The sequence below is a fragment of the Dama dama genome, chromosome X (genome assembly GCF_033118175.1).
Source record: "Dama dama isolate Ldn47 chromosome X, ASM3311817v1, whole genome shotgun sequence".
In the NCBI taxonomy this organism is placed as follows: domain Eukaryota; kingdom Metazoa; phylum Chordata; class Mammalia; order Artiodactyla; family Cervidae; genus Dama; species Dama dama.
Genome location: NC_083714.1, coordinates 115,840,434 through 115,861,875, shown reverse-complemented (window position 1 = coordinate 115,861,875; position 21,442 = coordinate 115,840,434). Strand labels below are relative to the sequence as shown.

The 21,442-nt window shown below is 43.7% G+C and overlaps 1 protein-coding gene across 1 annotated transcript in view; it reads left to right on the top strand.

Moving 5' to 3' along the window:
- Positions 1–5,636: 5,636 nt before the first annotated feature.
- Positions 5,637–21,442, top strand: part of LANCL3 (LanC like family member 3) — a 104,967-nt gene continuing 89,161 nt past the window's right edge. Inside the window, exon 1 of the mRNA XM_061136417.1 lies at positions 5,637–6,331. Coding sequence (XP_060992400.1) covers positions 5,759–6,331 — 573 coding nt within the window. The 5' untranslated portion in view covers positions 5,637–5,758. The remainder of the gene's footprint in view (positions 6,332–21,442) is intronic.

The window sequence follows — 21,442 nt, the reverse complement described above, 5'->3', positions numbered from 1 at the left end:
TCTATATATATGTGTATCTGAGTCACTTTGCTGTACATCTGAAACCAATACATTGTAAATCATATTCAAATACAGTGCAAATTTTTTTAAAAAAATCAGAGATGCATCCCCAAAGAGAATGTGCTATAAGAACTGGACGTTGCAAAAAAAAAAAAAAAAAAAAGGGAACTGGACATTGCACTGATTCAATTATCAAAATCATTTCCAGGATGTACACTTTGAGCAAAACTTTGGAAAACTCTGATAGTATTCTTCAGATGGTTTATCCCATAATATGTACTAAACCTTATGTGTTGAGGTTTGACAGTTATACAATGACTGTTTTTGTTTTCATAGTTACCCTTAGAAAGCAAGGATTTGTATTAGAAGAACCCTTTAACATTTTTCCTGATAGCTTTGCATAATTTTTATGTGAGTTCCTTGATAAACCCACTAAAACTATTTTCTGACCATAGTTTTGCATAATCTGCCTACTAAGAAAATACTGCGGAAGAGCTCAGAACTGAGCAATTCAGCAAGATCACAGAAACCACGTGTAGGGAGCTGCCTGTCAGCAAATGCTACTAGAGATTCTGTAAGTATCAGGAAAAATCTTGCAGGTAAGGGTGAAATAAATGGCTTTGGCCAGTTTTGTATAGGCTGCATATTTCTTGCAGGGTCATTGCTACTTCTAAAGAGTTCAAGTAGAATAATTATTTTGGAATACTGTATTTTCTGAGTGCCAAGGATTCTGATGGAGCTGTGGTCATCTGAAGGCTCAACTAGGCTGTATATGCAAGGTGGTTCATTCACATAACTGTCAGTTGATGCTCTCAGTTTGGCTGTTGACTCAAGCACCTACAAATGGCCTCTCCATTTTGTCTTGCACTTACTTACAAAATGGCAGCTTCACTTAGATTCTTAAAAGGCAGCTCAATGCTCCAAATAGGAGCGTGCCAGCATGTAACATGGAAGCTGAATCATTTTTATTACCTAGCCTTGCATGGCATGCTGTGTCATTTTGATCACATTCCATTGGTTACAAGTAAACCATAAGCCCACTCAGATTCAAGAGGAGGGGTACATTCCTTACCTCCTATGAGAGGAGTGTCAAGGTCATGTTGCAGGGGAGCATGTGGCAGAGCAGATATTGCTGGGGCCGTATTTGGAAAATATAACCTGCTACACAGGGTTAGTTATTAAAAATAGAATGTGTGAAGTCACTGAATTTAAGGTAAAATATAGAGGTCACCAGACTTGGTAGAGAAACAAAGTAAGGAGGCAGAAACTGCAAAATGTTTACATTCTCACATTCACAAGAGCAGAAGGATCCAGGAAAACAGTGGGAGTTTAATCAAGTCAAGATTAAATAAAGGCTTCACTCTGCATGCTACACCCCAGCTGACTTTGGCAGTGGTGCTCTTATGGCAATTCATTCATCCTTTCACAAATTTTTAGTGAGTGCCTACTACACGTGCCAGGGACTAGTCCAGGTTCTTCACACAGATCAGTAAGCAAATATAGTAACAAGCCCTACCCTTGTGGATGGTGTATTCTAGTGGATTGATATTAATAAAAAATAAACAACACTGTTGGCAAATTAAGTAAATCACCATTAGAGGCAAAGTCGTACATGGTCTAACTAGCTAACTCTGCCCTAAAGAATATTCTAGGCTAAGTTTTGCCAGGTAATTGACCAACAGCCACAAGTGGTGAGGTCTTTGGGAAAGAGGTTTACAGGTAAAAGGGTTCATCTGTCCTGTGAGTTTAAGAGGGCTACTGGATACCACTCATCTCTTGCTTCTCCCAAACTGTTAGGGGAAGCACACTGACTGAAACTGCCCACCCTGGCCAGGCAACATAGTAACCATTTGCATGAGTTGTTTTATGACAGGAGGTCCTAGTAAGGAACATGCAACTAATAAGCTACCACCAACCGGGAGAGTTCAGGAAAGGTCAAAAAGTGACACCACGTGTCCAACCCCCTCCCAGAATCCTTCTCGCTGGCATCCATCTTGGCTGAACAAGGCGTGCACCACCAAGAAGGACTCTGAGTCAGAATGATTGGCTAAAGACAACCCGGAAACTAATCCCATCACCATGAAAGCTGAGACTGGGAGCCACGTGCCAGAGCAGTTCTCCTTGGTTCCCTTACCCTCCTGCTCTCCGCCCGGGCGACTCTTTCCAATAGTCTCTTGCTTTGTCAGCACACGTGTCTCCTCAGACAATTCATTTCCAAGTGTAAGACAAGAGCCCACTTTTGGGCCCTGGAAGGGATTCCCCCTTCCTGCATCAAAACCAGACTGTTTCTCAACCATCTGATGACCTTTGTTCTACTTGGGGGCATCACTGTCCAAAAGAAACTCCTGGGAACCCTAATACTTCACCCTACCCTGTACACACGCCCTTTGTCATGTGGCTGTGGAGTTCTGCAAAGACACCATGTATTTCCTGGTGTGATTTTCCAGCTGAATTAGGCAGACAGCAGTGTGTCAGCTCTGAGACCAGCCCTACAGAAGTCTTGCCTGTTCCCCCTCGGCTCTTGTTCCTCTGCCATCACTAGGCAGGCATGCCGGGGCTGAAGCACTGAGGATGCGAGACATGGACCAGAGCCTAGTCGACCCAGTCTCCCCAAGCCAATAGCCAGCCCACTCCCCCTCCCGGAGCCTCGCCGTGATCCCAGACCCATGAGCAATCCACTTATTGTGCCATGGCACAAGATTTTGTGGTTGCTTGTAACATAGCATTTGAGGGCAAGGCAGGGCACAAGGGTGGCAGGGGGACACAACTGGTCAAAAAAAAAAAAAAAAAGCAGAGCTCCTCCTCTTGGCTACCTGCTTCCAGTATTATTTTTAAAGCAATCAGTCCACGTCCCTGTCATTGTTCTTGGCGCTACCTTGGTGCTGGGCAGTGTGGAAGGATAATCAGTCAGAATTAGCAGAGTTGCCTGGAGATTCATGACAAGGGTGGGGGGGGGGATAAAGTGGAATATGGCTTCCTTTCTGCCTGTGAAGGTTTGCATTCGATGTTGTTACCGAGTCCAAGCTTGCTCTGCTTGTCACATGATATGCCAATGAGTCCAAGAGATGAGGTGTTGGGGTGAGGAAGAGACTTTAATTGGGGAGCTGGCAGCCAGAGAAGATGGCAGGCAAGTGCCTCAAAATAACCATCTTATGGGGTCTGGATGTCAGGTTCTTTTATAGGTCAGAGATGAGGGAAAGTGAGGAAGCAAAGTAAAAAGGCCATTAATCTTGCAAACATCTCCTAGAATGGCAAGTTTCAGGCAGGGGATGTGTTAATTTCTTTCTTCCTGCCATCCACAGGTGGACAGGGTTCTGAACAAAGACACTTTTAACAGTCAGGCAGAGGGGCAGGATCCTCTAAGGCAAACCATTCTGTATGATTATAATAACAAAAGCAACGAAAAGCAAGTCAAAGGAACAGTTCCAACATGGAGTCAGAACTGGCTTCCTCCCTGCAACAATGTCTCCATGCCTAAAGGGGTAGAAATCACTCCTAAGGCCTATTACAGCTGAGGGAGGAGGAAGAAGCCAGGAGAAGTCAAACATTCCAATTGCTCCTTTGACAGCCTTAGCCCAACACTGAACTCCCTGCCTACAAGTGGACTTAGCTTTTTATTATTATAATTAAAAATGAACCTGTTCCGGCACTCACAGGAGAATGGAGGCCATACCAGCCATTCTTTGGATGTGTCGGTCCTGGCAATCATCTTGGCCAACCGAACTCCCTCTCCAGAAAATATCAAGCAAGGACAGAACAGCAGGCTATTTAATCTCTGCTTCCAAAATCACTGTGACAATTAACACTTTTGAGGAAAAAAAAATTACCTCCAAGCAAAACTGGACTTTCAAGTCAGTGGAGCAGTTGCTCTCCCCACAGAGTGTCAGAAACTTTTCCATGAGTCACTTATTCTTTCGTGACTTGCTCGGTCCCTATCAAAATGCAAATACCCCTGGGAAAGATGACCTCTTTGGCCTTCACCGGCCAATACTTTGGGAAAGGAAGAATCATTTCAAAACAGCTGAGCAAAAGAAAGGCAATTCATTTGTGTCATTGTTCACTTTCTGTGTTTGTCACTGGAATGTAACCTCCCCGACATCTAGGACCATGTCTGTTTTATCCATCTATTTTCAGGGTTCAAGACCCACAGGAGACACTCAGAATGTTGTAGAAACCAGTACTCGAGAAACCAAGCACCACACTAGGAGAGTTGGAGAACTCAGGTTTATTCCGCCGGTGGGCCCAGGGGAGTTTGCACTCCAAGCTCCGAGCAAAGGGATTAGTTTTTATAGACCTACTATAGTGGGCAACACTAGCTGCTAATAGGTTGGCTTAAACTAAAGGGTTTCCCAGCACCAGAACAGTGGTCAAGATGGGGAGGGGAGTGCCTGACCTTTACACGGACAGGCATGATTAAGCAGGTTTCTAGGGGCTGGGCAACTGGAAAGAGGAGGACAAGGGTGAGTGAGATACACTCCAGTTCCTAGTATTTTAAGTCCCCACTTCCTGAGACTACGTGACCTACGTGATCCAGACTTTGCAAGGAGCAAGCTGAGTTACAGAGACAGAAGGAGCAGGAGGTTATGTAAAATTTTAACTTTTCCTCTTCAAATACGCCTGAGGTGGGACAGGCCAGGGGTAGGGGGACGGAAGGAAAAAAACATGGGAAGGAAGGAAAAGAGTGAAAGAAATAACTAAGGACACACAGAAAATGGTTCAAAATGCCAAATTAAAATTCTCAGCAGCATTTACCCTTAACTTCACTGGTTAATGACCTCAGGGCATTTATGGGGTGCACACGGTGCCTGAATAGGTCTGGGGGGGGGGTGGTCTCTAGAAGACGGAATCTCCATTCCTTACCTTATCCTGGTGTGGTTCTCTGAACTTCTACTCCTGGGGATTCCGAAAAAAAAAAAAAAAAACAAAAACCCGACAGCCAAGGCTGAGGACAAGTTTCCCTACAGGGCACTTCACCGTTTGACTGCATTCAAATCCCTCAGCCTTTGGGATGCAACACTGAGACTGAGAACGCCAAAGTGACCCAGAAAACACAACTTTCAGGAGGGCGCTTAGCTTTTTTTCCCAGAAGCCTCTACTAGTTCCGCGGCTTCTCCACCTTTCCTGTGCATGCGAATCACCTGGGGCTCTTGCTAAATACGCTGACTGTGATTCACTAGGTCGGGGGCGAAGTCGGAGCCTCCGCATTTTTCAGCACGCTCCAGGTGCCGCCGCTCCGCTGACCCTCGGCGTACACGAGGGACTCGGGGTCGTCACCTCCCGGCCAGGTGTGCGGGCGCCCAGCCCGGGCTTTCCGGCTCGCGGTCCCGCGCGTCCCTGGCCTTCCGCCGAGAGGGGAGGAGTCGGGGGCGGAGCGGGAGGAGTGGCGCGGCCCCCGCGTGGGTCCTGCTGGAGATCACCTCGGCCCCTTGGCGAGGAAGCCAAGCTGCGGCGGCGCAGGAGGGGGCGGGTGCGGCGGGGGCGCGGCCTCGGCGAGGGGGGCGCGCGACGCGCATCCCCCGCGCTCGCCGGGGCCACTAGGGAGCCTCGCGGCAGTCCGGTGCCCCACTTGGCAATCCGCTCCGCGCTGCTTCCTCGCGCCCGCCTCCTCTTGTCACCTCCCGTCTCAGCCTCCTCGCTCCATCCCGGCTGCATCCACCGCCATCCGAGTGCCTCAAAGAGCGAGAGGTGGTGCGCGGGACCGCAGGGCGCGCCCTCCAACGGACCCCGGCTCGGCCTTGGTGGGGGCACGGGCGGCAGCATGGACACCAAGCGCTGCTTTGCCAATCGCTTCGATGACTACCAGGGCAGCCTGCTGGCGGGCCAGTGCGAGGAGGCGGTGGCGCCCTTGGTCACCGCCACCATCGAGCGCATCCTCCAGGAGCTGCCCCCGCTCGGGGGCGGCCCGGAGGGCCGGGGGGCGGCGGCTGCGGCCAGCAGCTGCCAGTGGGGACTGTACGGCGGCGTGGCCGGGGTGGCCTACATGCTCTACCACGTCTCTCAGAGCCCGCTCTTCGCCGGGGCCCGGGAGCGCTACTTGCGCTCGGCCAAGCGCCTCATCGACGCGTGCGCCCGCGCTGAGGAGTGGGGCGAGCCGGACGCCGACACCCGCGCCGCCTTCCTGCTCGGGGGCGCGGGCGTGTACGCCGTGGCCACGCTCGTGTACCACGCCCTGGGCCGGCCCGACTACGTGCAGCCGTTGGGCAAGTTCCGGGCTCTGTGCGCCGTCTGCGCGCCCGTCTCCTTCCTCGAGTGCGGCTCCGACGAGCTCTTCGTGGGCCGCGCGGGCTACCTGTGCGCCGCGCTCGTGCTCAAGCAGAAACTCGCCCAGGAGGTAAGAGGCCACCCCGGCCGCAAGGGGGCGCGCGCCGCCCTACCACCCGGCTCCCGGCTACGGGAGCGGCGCCCCGGCTGTTCTCCGTCTTTGTTACTCTTCTGACTCTGTGGTTTCTTGAGGCTCTGGAGGTTTATCCCTTGCTTTTGTCCGCCTCCCCCCCGCCCCGCCGCGCCCTCCCCCCACCGCTTGCAGTCTCAATAGGGATTAAGCACCTTTGCTCTTTGTTCGTGTTTTACTGAGACATGGCATCTCCCCAAATGCCTCTTTGCCCAGGTGTTGTCTGGAGGTCCTTGCAAGTGAGATTTTTTAATATCCTAAATGAAAGAGATTTCCCTTCCTTTAAACCCTCCTGTCAAAAGCTGAAGTACCCTCGCATGTCAGAGTACTAGAAAGTCATAGAAGTTGGGGAGTAGGCTGGTCTGTGCTAGTATTGTTTCCATCATTAAGGTGAAGGTGAGTTGTTTCTGCGACCCCCAGGTCTGTAAGTGCTTCCTGTGTTGGCTTTCTATTCAGTAAATTGCACGGGTCTTATAAAATGTATCTCTGAGGGGAGTGTCCTCTTTTAAATACATAAGTGTAGACAGAATTCTACCCTGTTGTAATCTAAAGTGCTGCCCCCGCCCCCCCCCCCCATTTTAAAATGAATCGTTAGGATTGTCGGGGCAGTTTTTCTTAATGAATAGCTTTCCACGGGCTCCTTGAAGTGACTTGGATTTCACAACTATCTGTGTGTGTGTGTGTGTGTGTTTTTCTGGATTCACTTTGAACACAGCGCGTGGATATTAGAAGAGAGAGTGCCAGTGTCTGTGGTGTAGGGGGGAAAAAAAGTCCTCCAAAGGATCTTAGTAACTAGAACTGAAAGAGAGGCACTTCATTCATAACCCGCTGGAGCCAAATACTGTTTAGGGAGGAAGTGACACATTTAACTTGGCTCCATTTGGGTGAGAGAAGCGTTTGAAGACAAATTAAAGGTACACAGTGTTTTGAAAGTGTAATTAACTTAGATAACCTCTACAGAGGTAGTCTTGATTTTTTTTTAAATTTATAGCAGATGAGGTTAATTCAAGTGAGAAAGATTACCAAAGACTGTGCAGTGTCCTAGCAGGGAAGCAAAGGGTTGTGTGACAAAGTTGTCTTGAAATAGTTCACTCTGCTTCAGAGTCACTGTTACCAGCTAGCAGTTTCCCAAGGGCCTTTCCAGTTGTAGAAAACCTCTGAGAAGGCCATCAGGCTATTTACATATCATTTGCATTATAGTTGCATCTGCTCCTCAGACCTTGCAGTCTGGTGACAGGCAGTTTTCAAATTTGTGGGGATTTCTCCCCCGAGTTGTTTTCCTTACACATGCTGCTTTCCCATTCTATGCTTTTCTCCAGAATGGAATGGCAGAGTGGGAGAACCATGAGGTCATGCGCAAGTGGCAACCGAGCAGAAGGACTCCTTGCCTGAAGACTGGTGGCCCAGGGCCAGTCTGCAGTGCTGATCCACAAAGACATTTCTTAAGACCTCTCTTGTGCCCTGCTGTCAAACTGGATCTATCTTTTTATACTAATCAAGTTGAGGTGCTCTAGCGCCTGCTCCCAGGAGACAGAACAAGCTCTAAGGCTGTTTTTGTTTTTTTTTTTAAGCAAAAAAAAAAAAAAAAAAAGCTCTTAACCTGAGCAAATCAGCTAGTCTCAGTGGCAGCCTCAGCTGTGGTCATCCAAAAAGTTCAGGCATGAAAGGACAGAGGCTAAGCATGCCAGGCTTGAAGCCCTTTGAGGGGAAAATACAAGTCTTCTGCACCATCCCCACCCCCATGTCCTAGCCTGCAGATGGCTTTGCCCTCTGTAGATGATCCATAAACCTTGATTAAATTGAATTGCGAACTTCTGTCATTTCTCTATGAATAATCTGTCATTCTGCCCTGGGTTTCTTTCCCTCCAATGTCATTTGTATTCACTTTCCTCTGGCAGTGCCCTCGGTTATCACCCTGGTCTAGCTCCTCCCCACCCTACTTGACACGTCTCTGCCACCTAATAAATAGCTGAATGAGTGAATCACCCTGTACTGGGATTAGTACTCTCAGCTAGCTTCTCTCACTCCAGCCATTCCATGTACCTCTGAGAAACCAGGCTTCTTATAAACACTTTTCATTATGTCACTACCCTGCTCAACGTCCTACAATGGCTCCCTATTTCCCTTTCTCCAGTGGCTGCTCATCTTGCAGTTAAAGCCAAGATCCTTAAAATGGCTGACAAAGCGCCATGTGATCTGACCCCAGCTTACCTACTCTACTTTTTGCTCACTCTGCTTCAACCACATGGGCCTTCTTGCTGTTTCAGGCATTTATTGTCTCAGGGTGTTTGTACTCACTGTTCCCTCTGCTTGGAATACTCTCCCCCTATCTCTTTTTATAGTTAGCTCCCTGACCTTGTCTGGGTTATCTCCTCAGTGAGTCCTTCCCTATCCACCCTATTTGAGACTGCCACCTGTCCCCTGACTTAGGCCCTTTTCTTGCTTCAGTTAACTTATTTTCTTGACGTCTTCTTCAATTAGAATGTAGCTCCATAAGAGCAGAGGGTTTCCATTTCATTGATGGACTTAAGCATTAAGATTGTACCTGGTACATATGTGGGTTCTCACTTTCCTTGTTTTGGTTGTGGTGGAAATATTTTCAATGCTTTGCTTCATCACTCAGTTCTAATAGCATCCCATTTACCAGTATTTTCCTTTATGGTGGTGCCTTTGATGTTATGTTTAAAATAATGCTTTCCTGTTTCCGTAAGAGCTTAAAAAATCCTTTCCTACTGCCAAGGTATCCGTAAGTATTTGTTGAATGTGTGAATAAATGTACACTACTTTCTTACAAATTTGGCCTCAAAGCAAGCTTAACCACTAGACCAGTGTTTGTTAAACTTTAACATTATAGGCATCACCTGCAGATCATGGTAATAAAATACAGATTCTGTTTCAGCAGACCTGGTATTGGGCCTGAGATTCTGCATTTCTGTCAAGGTGCTGCTGACTGTCCAGGGATCACACTCTGAATAGCAAGGCAGTAATACAATACTGCATGGATTTTGGCGTTATACCAGCCCCGTCTATTAAGATGTTGTTTTGTGAAGCTTGTATATTTATTTATAAAGTTGTAGTTTAGAATACCAATTCCTATATCCTACCATACTTTCGTTTTAACAACCCACAAGAGGAATTTCTGTCAGGGCTTTGAAACAGGAAGAGTTGTGCTCCTCCTGGAAATGAATTGACTCTTTTTAAATCTCCAGGATGAGTTGTATAACTGATCATGTTGCTCACTTTATGTTGGCTCCTAGGAAGCATATGGTCAGAAATGTGGTCCACATAGCTTGTGTACAATACCGTATCACCTATTTTCTTATAAACTAAAATTTACATTTGGTTTATCTGTTATTTTTTTTCTTCCTTCATTTACCCTTTTCTGAACTTTCTTACTTACATCTGATTTTATTGTTTGTATTTGTTTAGAAGATTCAGAGATGGAAAAAAGTGTGTGTATGTAGACAGACATACAGATAGAACCATTCTCTCCAAGTAATATATTTTTTATTAATTTGGCCTTCCTGGAAATACTCCAGGGAAATAGCTTAGAGCAGGGGTCCCCAACCTCCAGGATCTAATGCCTGATGATCTGAGGTGGAGCTGATGTGGTAATAATAAAAATAAAGTGCACAGTAAATGTAATGTGCTTGAATCATCCTGAAGCCATCCCCGCCCCCCATCCATGGGAACATTGTCTTCCAGGAAACTGGTCCCTCGTGTCAAAAAGGTTGGGGACTGCTGCCTTAGAGGGTTTGTTAGGCAGACATCCTTAAGAAATGGAGCACTGAAGTCTTAAGAAATCACACTGTAAAAACTAGCATTGGTCTGTTCTGTTTTCTAGATTGGTGGAAATGTAAATGAGAATGGTGGTGGGGTTAAGGGGGAGGCCTGGGGAACCACAGTTAAAATAATAACTTTTGCTCCTGGGTGACCTTGGACAAATAATTGTAACATCTTGGAGCCTGAATTTCCTCACTTGGAAAATGGACAAATGATAGCTTCCTCCTTCGCTTATTCTGTCATTCACTCTCAGTGAATGTCAGGTTTCTCCGTATGCCCGGAACCTTGCTAGATGCCAGGGTTGAGCAGTGAACAAAAATCAATATAGTAGCGTTGTCAGAAGTGCTCGGAAGGAAGTAAACAGGAAGTAAGTGCGGGCGGGGTGGGAGCGGGCAGGGTGCTGCCTGGCATACATTAGCGGGGAAGGATTCTCGGTGGAGGTGACGTCCTGGCTCATCACTGAAGCATGAGAATGAAGCAGCTGCCTTAAAAGCAGGCATTCCAGGCTGAGGGGATGGCAAGGACAAAGCCCCCGAGGCAGGAAACTGCTTGGAGATGTCCAAGAAAAGGAAAGCGGTGGCCCGGCTGGAGAAGAGTGAGCAAAGGCTAGAGGGTTAGAGGCCGGGGGGTAGCTGTGAGCAGGGGAAAGGCAGGTCTGGCTGGGAAAGTTATGAGTTGGGCATTTGTTTCAGTTGGAAATAGGGCCCTGTCTTCATCTGATTCACCTTAAAAAACAATGATACAGATTGGTTTTCTGTATAGACAGCAGATTGAGCAGTATTAAGAAAGGTCGCAGGAGGACTTTTTAGAGGGAATCTAAAAACGTGTTTCGTGCCAAGGACTCCTTTGTAAATCTGGTAAAACCTCCAGTACCTCTTTTGAGAACGTTTTTAGATGCAGAAAATAAAACACAGGATTACAAAGGAAGCCAATTATCTTAACATTCAGTTACCAAAACATTTTCAAAACGTGTGATGCACTAGCATATGTACTGCTTGATTAACACATTCAATGCAGTTTTGCAGTGGGGCCTAAGGAGTGATGAGGGGCAGTGATATTTCGAGATGTCTTCAACAACTGCAGTGTGACATGACCGTATCTGTGATTTCTATAGGTGGCAAAGTCACGAGTACTCCTGGTGGTTCGTGGTCTGCATTTGTAATAAAAGGAAATGCCAAGCTGTTTAAATAAGGTTGGAGAAAATAGAGATGTGATTTTCTTTTCTTGGCCAAAGGGGACTGGTCTGGAGGTGACTGCGATGACTCACCCAAGATAAAGTGCCTAGCGTAGTGCTTGGCACAGAGTAGCTGCTTAATGAAATCCATGTTATGCCCCTACTAACAAAAAATCGAAAGTGATTGAGCATCACATAGACAATTATGCCCAAGGAATCTATCTTCCTGCCATGATTAAAGGAAAAAGCCTTTTGCTAGATTGTTCATTGGGTCCTTAGCTCATTCCTAAGCATGTGGTTGGCAGCTAAATGGGGATGCCCTTAGCTGGATATAATAGAATGTCTGATAGAAGTGATTTAAATAACGGGAACACTTATGACCTCACTTGACAAGGAGTGTAGAGCTAGGTCATTCCAGGATTGGTTAAGCAATTCAGAAAAATCATCAGAACCCAAGCCATCTCCAACCTTTTTCTCTGCTATTCTGGGTGTGTGAGCTGGGCATGCTACGCTGCTTCAGTCATGTCCAACTCTCTGCGACCCTAAGGACAGGCTCCTCTGTCCATGGGATTCTCCAAGCAAGAATACTGGGGTGGGTGGCCATGCCCTCCTCCAGGGGATCTTCGTGACCCAGGGATTGAACTGGTGGCTTCTGCACCTCCTGCATTGCAGGCGAATTCTGTACCACTGAGCCACCAGGGAAGCCTTGGTGAACTGTAGCACTCTTCAGGATTGCAAGATGGCTACTGCTTTTCCAAACATTGTGTTCTCATATAACTGAGGCTGGGTTGTTTTTTTTTTTTTTTTCCTTGAATTTTTTTCTTATTATATGGAACAGTCTGTCCTTAAAGAATTTCCATTCTGCCTCATGGCCCAGCACTTGGTCAGCAACGCAGCACTGACCACTCCTGGTTTCTGGGGAGGCCAGAAAGGCTAGTATTCTTTATTTCCAGCCTCTTATCAGTGGATGCAGATTCTTTCAAGAAAGGAGGAGGAAATGGCTGTTGGGTGGTTACCAAAGTGTCTGCCTTTTGGCTCACTTACCAAGGTCTGTCTCATGACTTCCCACTTCCTTGACTCTTGTCAACAATATTACAGTGAACGTGGGGATAAAGAGACCTCCTCCAGATCCTGTTTTGATTTTGTTTGGATAAATACCCAGAAGTGGGAATGCTGGATCTTATGCTAGTTCTCTTTTTACTTTTTTGAGGAACACGTACACTGCTGTCAGTAGTTGTACCAATTCACGTTACTACCAACAGTGTACAGGGTTCTCCTCTCTCTGCATCCTCACTAGCACTTTTTGATGATAGCCATTCTGAGAGATGTGAGAATATACCTCATTGTGGTTTTGAGTTGCATTTCCCTGATGGTTAGTGATACAGAATATCTTTTCATCCAACTGCTGGCTGTTTGTATTTCTCTTTAGAGAGATGTCTATGCAGTTCCTCTGCCCATTTTTAAAAATGAGCTGTTTGATTTGTATTTTGTAGGAGTTCTTTATATATTTTGAATTTTAACCTCTTACCAAAATGTGGTTTACAGGTATTTTCTCCTACAGTGTAGGTTGCTTGTTCTTTTTGTTAATTGTTTCTTTTGGCTGTGCAGAAGATTTTTAGTTTGGTGTAGTTCCACTTATTTTTTGCTTTTGTTGCTTGTGCTGTTGGTGTTATATCTAGAAAATCATTGCCAAGACCAATGTCAAGGAGCTTTCTCCCTATGCTTTCTTCTAGGAGTTTTACATTTTCAGATCTTGTGTTTAAGTCTTTAATCCATTTCAAGCTAATTTTTGTGAATTGTGTAAGATAGGGGTCCAGTTTCATTTTTCTGCATGTAGTTATCCAGTTTTCTCAATACTGCCTATTATGAGAATATTCTTTCCCCATTAAGTATTATTGGCTTTCATATCAGATGTTAGTTGACCATCTATGTGGGGCTTATATTTATGGGCTCTTGATTCTGTTCCATTGATCTGTTTTTTTTTTTCCATTTATTTTTATTAGTTGGTGGCTAATTACTTTACAATATTGTAGTGGTTTTTGCCATACATTGACATGAATCAGCCATGGATTTACATGTGTTCCCCATCCCGATCCCCCCTTCCGCCTCACTCTCCATCCCATCCCTCTGGGTCTTCCCAGTGTACCAGCCCTGAGCACTTGTCTCATGCATCCAACCTGGGCTGGTGATCTGTTTCACCCTTGATAGTATACTTGTTTCAATGCTGTTCTCTCTGAACATCCCACCCTTACCTTCTCCCACAGAGTCTAAAAGTCTGTTCTGTACATCTGTGTCTCTTTTTCTGTTTTGCATATAGGGTTATCATTACCATCTTTCTAAATTCCATATATATGTGTTAGTATGCTGTAATGGTCTTTATCTTTCTGGCTTACTTCACTCTGTATAATGGGCTCCAGTTTCATCCATCTCATTAGAACTGATTCAAATGAATTCTTTTTAATGGCTGAGTAATATTCCATGGTGTATATGTACCACAGCTTCCTTATGTCAGTACCATACTGTTTTGATAGTATAACTTTGTAATACAGTTTGAAATCAGGAAGTATGGTGCCTCTAGCTCTGATCTCTTTCTCAAGATTTATTTGGTTCTTTGGGGCCTCTTTTGGTTCTGTATGAATTTTAGGCCTCTGTTTTTCTTTCTGTGAAAAATGACATTAAAGTTTTGATAGCAATTGCATTGAATCTATAGATAGCTTTGAGTCGTGGTGGTGGTTAGTCACTAAGTCGTGTCCAACTCTTGCCACCCCATGGACTGTAGCCCGCCAGGCTCCTCTGTCCATGGGATTCTCCAGGCAAGAATACTGGAGTGGATGGACGTTCCTTCCTTCAAGGGATCTTCCCAACCCAGGAATCAAATCCGGGTCTCCTACATTGCAGGCAGATTCTGTGGCTCAGACGGTAAAGCGTCTGTCTGCAATGCAGGAGACCTGGGTTCAATCCCTGGGTTGGGAAGATCCTCTGGGGAAGGAAATGGCAACCCACTCCAGTACTCTTGCCTGGAAAATCCCATGGACCATGGAGCCTGGTAGGCTACCGTTCATGGGAAGATCCTCTGGAGAAGGAAATGGCAACCCACTCCAGTACTCTTGCCTGGAAAATCCCATGGACCATGCAGCCTGGTAGGCTACCGTTCATGGGAAGATCCTCTGGAGAAGGAAATGGCAACCCACTCCAGTACTCTTGCCTGGAAAATCCCATGGACCATGCAGCCTGGTAGGCTACCGTTCATGGGGCTGTAAAGAGTTGGGCATGACTGAGCGACTTCACTTTTCTCTACCATCTAAGCCACTAAGGAAGCCCTTAGTAGTATGAACATCTTAATAATATCAGTCCTTCTGATCCATGAACACAGAATGTCTTTCCATTTATTTATCTTTAATTTCTTTCATCAAAGTCTTACAGTTTTCAGTGTACAAATTTTTCACCTCCTTTGTTAAACTTACTCTTAAGTATTTTATTTTTGATGCTATTATAGTGGGATTTCTTTATTTTTCAGATAGTTTGTTCTTTTCTCAGCATATAGAATCACAACTGATTTTTGTATGTTGATGCTGTAATTGCAACTTTACTGAATTACTAGTTCCATCAATTTTTTGGTAGAGTCTTGAGAATTTTCTGTATGTAAGATTATATCATCTGCAAACAAAGTTTTACTTCTTCCTTTCTGATCTGGACATCTTTTATTTCTTTTTATTGCCTGACTGCTTTGGCTAAAACTTCAGTAGTATGTTGAATAAGAGTGAGAGTGGGCAGCCTTGTCTTGTTCCTGATCTTAGAGTAAAAGTTTTCAACCTTTTACCACTGAGTATGATGTTAGCTGTGGGCTTGTCACATATGGCATTTATTATGTTGAGGTATATCCCTTTTATACCCAATTTGTTCACTTTTTATCATGAAAGGATGTTGAATTTTGTCAAATTCTTTATCTGCATCTATTGAGACAGTCATGATTTTTATCTTTCATTATATTAATGTGAGGGAGTCCCTGGTGACTCAGATGGTAAAGAATCTTCCTGCAGTGAAGGAGACCCGGGTTCAAACCCTGGGTCAGAAAGATCCCCTGGAGAAGGGAATAACAACTCACTCTAGTATTCTTGCTGGAGAATTCCCTGGACAGAAGAACCTAGCAGGCTATAGTCCATGGGGTCTCAAAGAGTCGGAGAAGATTGACCAACTAACACTTCCACTTCCATATTAATGTGATGTATCACATTTTTAAAGGAAAACTTTTTTTTTTACTCCTTCCATCACTTATTGAACAGACTTTGTGGCATACAGTGTCCTTTGTACTATGTATACATTTTTATTTTCATTTTTTCAACTGTACTGAGATATAATTGACAAAATTGTAAGATATTTAAAGTGTGCATTGTGGTGGTTTGATGTATGTATACTTTGTAAAAGAATTCTCACCATATAATTAATTAACACATCCATCACCTCACATATTTGCATAAGTTGAACCATCCTTATATCTCAAGGATTAAGTCCTTGGGTATGATCCCATTAATGTGCTCTTGAATTCAGTTTGCTAGTATTTTGTTAAAATTTTACATTTATGTTCATCAGGAATATTGGCCTATAGTATTCTTTTCTTGTAATGTCCTTTTCTGACTTTAGTATGAGAGTAGTTCTGGCCTCATAAAATGAAGTTGGAAGTGGCCCCTCCTCTTCTTTTGGAAGAGTTTGGGAAGGACTGACACTAATTTTTCTTTCAATGTTTGGTAGTATTCTCTAGTGAAACCATCTGGTCCTGGACTTTCCTTTGTTGGGAGATGTTTTATTAGTGATTCAGTATCCTTACTCATTATTGGTTTGTTTAGATTTCTGTTTCATCATGATTCAGTCTTGGTAAGTTGCATGTTTTTAGGAATTTATCAATTTCTTCTAGGTTGTCCAACTTATTGGCATATAATTAATTGTTCATAGTAGTCTCTTAAGATATTTTGTATTTCTATGGTATCATTTTTAATGTCCCCTTTTTAGTTTCTGATTTTGAGTTTTCTTTTAGTCTTAGTCTAGCTAAAGTTGGTCAATTTTGTCATTTCAGAGAACCAATTCTTAATTTCACTGATTCTTTTCTCCTGTATTCCTGTTCTCCATTTCATTTACTTTGGCCCTAATGTTTGTTTATAATTTCCTTTTTTCTGCCAACTTTAGGCCTAGGTTCCCAGCCTGCCCCCCACCCACCCCCCCCCCCAGTTCCTGAAGGTATAAATGTTAGATTGAGAGTTTTTCCCCCCAAGTTTTTCTTTAAAATTATTACTGTCATACAGGGTAAACACAAACAGTGAGAGGATCCAGGAAGATATACAGGCATATTTCAAAGATACTGTGGATTCAGTTCCAAACCACTGGAATAAAGTGAATATCTCAATAAAGCAACTCACATGAATATTTTGATTTCCCAGTGCAGATAAGTTACATTTACACTTATACTTTAGTCTGTTAAGTGTGTAATCATTATGTCTAAAAAAACAAAGTGCACACCTTAATTAAAAAATACTTTATTTCTAAAAAATGCTAACCCTCTCAAGCCTTCCATTAGTGAGTCGTGGTACTAACATCAAAGATCACTGATCACAGACCATCATAACAAATAATAATGAAAAAGTCTGAAATGTTGGGAGAATTACCAAAATGTGACTCAGAGACAGAGTGAACAAATGCTGTTGGAAAAATGACTCTGATTTGCTCGACACAGTGTTGCCGCAAACCTTCAATTGGTAAAATAATAAATAAAAATGGAATGTCTACAAAGCACAATAAAGCAGAGAGCATAAAACAAGGTATGCTTGTTTTAAAAAGTCCTCTTTGAACATAAAACATTTTCTTTTTAAGGAATATTCTGGTTATGTAAACTACCTGTATTTTTGCCCATTTATGTGATATTGTGTGTGTGTGTGTGTATGTGTGTGTGCATATATATGTGACATACCTTGTTTTCATATGTGCCTTCCCTGGTAGCTGGTAAAGAATCTGCCTGCAATGCATGAGACCCCGGTTCAATTCCTGGGTCGGGAAGTTCCCCTGGAGAAGGGCCAGGCTCCCCACTCCAGTATTGTTGGGTTCCCCTGGTGGCTCAGACAGCAAAGAATCCTCCTGCAGTGCAGGAGACCTGGGTTCGATCCCTGGGTTGGGAAGATCCCCTGGAGGAGGGCATGGCAACCCACTCCAGTATTCTTGCTTGGAGAAGCCCTATGGACAGAGGAGCCTGGGGGGCTCTAGTACATGGGGTCTCAAAAAGTCGGACATGACGGAGCGACTCAGCACAGCACAGCATAGACAGGTCTCATTCTTTATGCTGGTTTGATCTAATGGCTACACCACAATTTAACCATTACAGACATTAAGTTGATTCAATTTTTTTTTCCTTTTTTGCTATCAGAATTAATGCTGTAAAGTATATGTAGTAATACATATACTGTACATATATATGACATTTACATGTAATATATACATATATGTGTCTGTATATGTATCTTTGCCTTCTGTTACAAGTATATATGTAGGATAAATTTTTAAAACCCAATTGCTGAGTCAAAGTTTATAGCTGTTTTTTCTTCAATGGAGATTATCAAGCTGCTATCCAGAAAGGTTACATCAATTTCCATTCCCTCCACAAGCATTCGGGGGTGCCTGCATTCCCACATTATTGTCAATACTCGGTTTCATCAGACTTTTTAATATACGACAGACTGATGGGTAAAAAAAAAAAAAAATGAAGATGGAGATTTCTCGGATAGAAAATGTGTCCCCTTATCTTTTCATTCAGTACTCACTGAACAAAATGCATATACAGGATTTCACCCAGTCTGACTCTTGAGTGGTCCCTGGTTTGTAAGCAGAGGTGTGTTGTGCATTGCACAAGTAAACCCGGCAGTTTGGCTTGAAATGACAGCAGGTTGGGGAAGCTGGATTTTTGTAAGCTGAGTCCTGTTCATAATTGCTCGATTATAGACGTATCAGGCAATGGGGCACTTCCGTGGGCTGTAGCTTGGATCCTTTGTTACTCTTGATCCAGAACCCTGTGATGGCTAAAAGGACATAAGAACTAGCACTACTGGATCACTTAGTGTCCACCCTGTCATGAGCCCTTTCCATATATTATGTCGTTTAGTACCAATACTTATGACTAGGCACCAGTGTTATCTTCCTCCTCCCCAATGAGGGAACTGAGGCACAGAGAGGCTGTGGGACTTGTTCCAGGTTCCACAGCTAGGCAGTGGCAGAGGTGGCATTCCAGCCAACACAGGCGAGTCACCAAATCTGTGCTTTCAATGAGCACTCTTCATACTTCAATGTGCACTCAGATCTCCTGACGATCCTGTTAAAAATCAGGTTTTGATTCAGCAGATCTGGGGTGAGGCCCAAGATACTGTATCTCAACAAGCTCCCAGATGCTGCTGCTGCTGATTCATTGAACAGATTTGAGTAAAAACCTTGAAATCATTAATTTTTTGTCAATTTTATGGGATTGCCTGTCAACAGATTTCACTGATCCCTAACCCCCACCCCCCCGCTGCCCGCCACTTCATGATGTTCATCAGTTGGCCTTTTTACTGAAAATAACTTCTTCCACAAATGCCAGAATATCAGCTCTCCAATTCGTAGGTGCTGCTGAAGGACTTTTTGCAGGTTTAAGGACTCTGTTAACATCTATGAGTGAATGTGTGGATTTCCTTTTCTTCTGATAAATGTAATTTTACCCTCTATATACAAAGATGTTTTCTTTTTTAGAATTCCTTTAAAGGCCCAAATAGACCATGTTCCAGCAGTTTTAAATGATTTCATAATAAGAGACACTATCATTCCCACACCAGATTGAAAACATGATGCTCTGATCACTTTTCAGGGCATGAATGGAACCACTCCTGTTTTAGAATCATTCAGTTAAATTTACCAATCTGACGTAAAGGAGTGTTGCCCCAACTCTAAATTAAATGGAAGATGCTTAGACATTTTGGTTTTTTTCTGATACAATGATTTAACACTCAGAATAAACTTGATATCCTTAGAGATAACTTATCCCTTTTAATTAGTCCACTAATATACATTCCACTAAAAACTAAACTTATTACTTGTAATTATTTGGAGAGCATGGTTCATAATTTTCTTATTACTGAATAAATAAATCGGGAAAATGTGCATAATAAAAATTCTTTTAAATGTTCTGAATTATTTGTTTTGCCAGTAACCTGACCTCCCAGTGTTCCATAGGAAGGTGGTTTTAATGGAACTGCGCTGTATTTATGACTTCTGAATGTGAAAATGACAGATTGTATTAATTTCTTATTAATTTGGCTAATTTTCTTTTCTCTGGTTAATGAAAGATGTTTGTCTCTTGACTGGCTCCTACACAAGGCACAGTAGATTTCCTCTGTGTAGCGGAGGTAGAGCATCCTTTAATATCCCCATGTGGAGATGGTCTCTTGGTAAACTGGCCAGCAGTCCATGATGTGTCCAAATAAGTGTTTCTCTTCAAGATTCACTTTTACTGATTACTCTCTACATTCACTAATTAAGTACAGTGCCTTGGATGTTGGTTTGAGTCAAAGAAAAACATGTTGTTCTCATGCATTATTTACATATATCTAAGTACCTCTTATCTTTTCCTAGTTATTTTCTTTATGGATTTAGTTACTAAGGAAACCTACCAAGTTAACAACCTCATTATTCCTGGGGTGCTAGCCACTTGAACAAATGGAATTTTCAAGAAGTCATTTGATCCATTCTTTCTTTTAGCAAGTTGAACAAAGAAGTGTTTTGTGTAAGGTCACATTTCCTTTTCTGAACAGCTTTACCCATTCAACAACCCAGACAAATGAACGCCTTTGACACATTGAAGTGTGAGCATTGCTACCTGGGCCATAAAGAAGCTGGTTCTCAGGTGAGAGGCAGTCATACAAGCTTCATGGCTGAGAACATCATCTAAATGAGAGGTGGCAAAACAAATATTGGTCATAGCATTATGTGCAGCTAGCTGTTACTGTGCCCATCCGCTGGCTCCATTGCTTTGCATGGAATGGATTCCTCATGCTCAGTGGTGTATTGAAATCTGGTGTCCATGGCAACCGAAGCATCACCAATCCAAAGCGAGCACTGTGGGGACCAGCTGAATCTCCACTCCTACAATGACTTTAGAAGGGAGCCACATCCCTAACAGACTTTACAGCTCTCTAAGGCTGAAGAGTTCCAGTGATCCACCAGAAAGGAAGTATTGTTCTCATGCACATTTCAGTAACATAATTTTGCTATTTAAAATGTTTCTTCTTTCCTTGTGAGGCAAAGAGAATTGCATGAGTTATCACCCATTGCAGCTGTTGAAATAGGTTAGCATCTCAATGAAGGCATTAAAAGATGATGGTTAAGAACAGGGCTTTCAGAGTCCCATAGCCTTGGTGTTGAATCGTGGCTCCATCCTGGTTGACCTTAGCCAGGTTACTTTAGCATCTTTAAAGTTTGATTTCCTCACCTGCAAAAGGTAAGGCGAGCACCCCCTTTTTAGGTGTGGTAGGAAGATCCACTGAGAATGTGTGTGTAACATGCTTAGCAGAGGGGTCTGCTAGGCACATAGTAAAGACTCTGTATAAGTCGGTCCTTGTTTTATTAGTATTCTGAATATTGTCATTAATGTGAACTGAGACCCTCTGTGGACTAAATGATACAGGTGTGTTTTAGGGGGAAGTTTAGCCCATCTAATATTTCCTGTGGTGGTATTCAGAGCTGCTATCCCCCTGATCACAACAGCAAAGCTTTGAGATCTTCAAACAGAGGCCATAAAGTGCTGGATGGAAATATTCTTTTCTCTGCCACACAGGAGATTAAGCTGAGCTGCTCAGAGAGATTATGTGTCAAAGTAAATTGAGTGGCTGGTCATCACCCCTGGAACCCGAACCTGTTCAAGTTACCCTCTGCACTTTGATTCCTCCAGGAAAAGGGTGTTCTTTTCTCTTTTTGCTAAGTTCAGGCTTTTTTAAGACTTAATCTAGGAATTGGTTTTCCTGTGTCTGATTTATGCTTCTCAGAGTAAATCACCTAATTGAATTTATCAGCAGTGATTTGCTATGCAG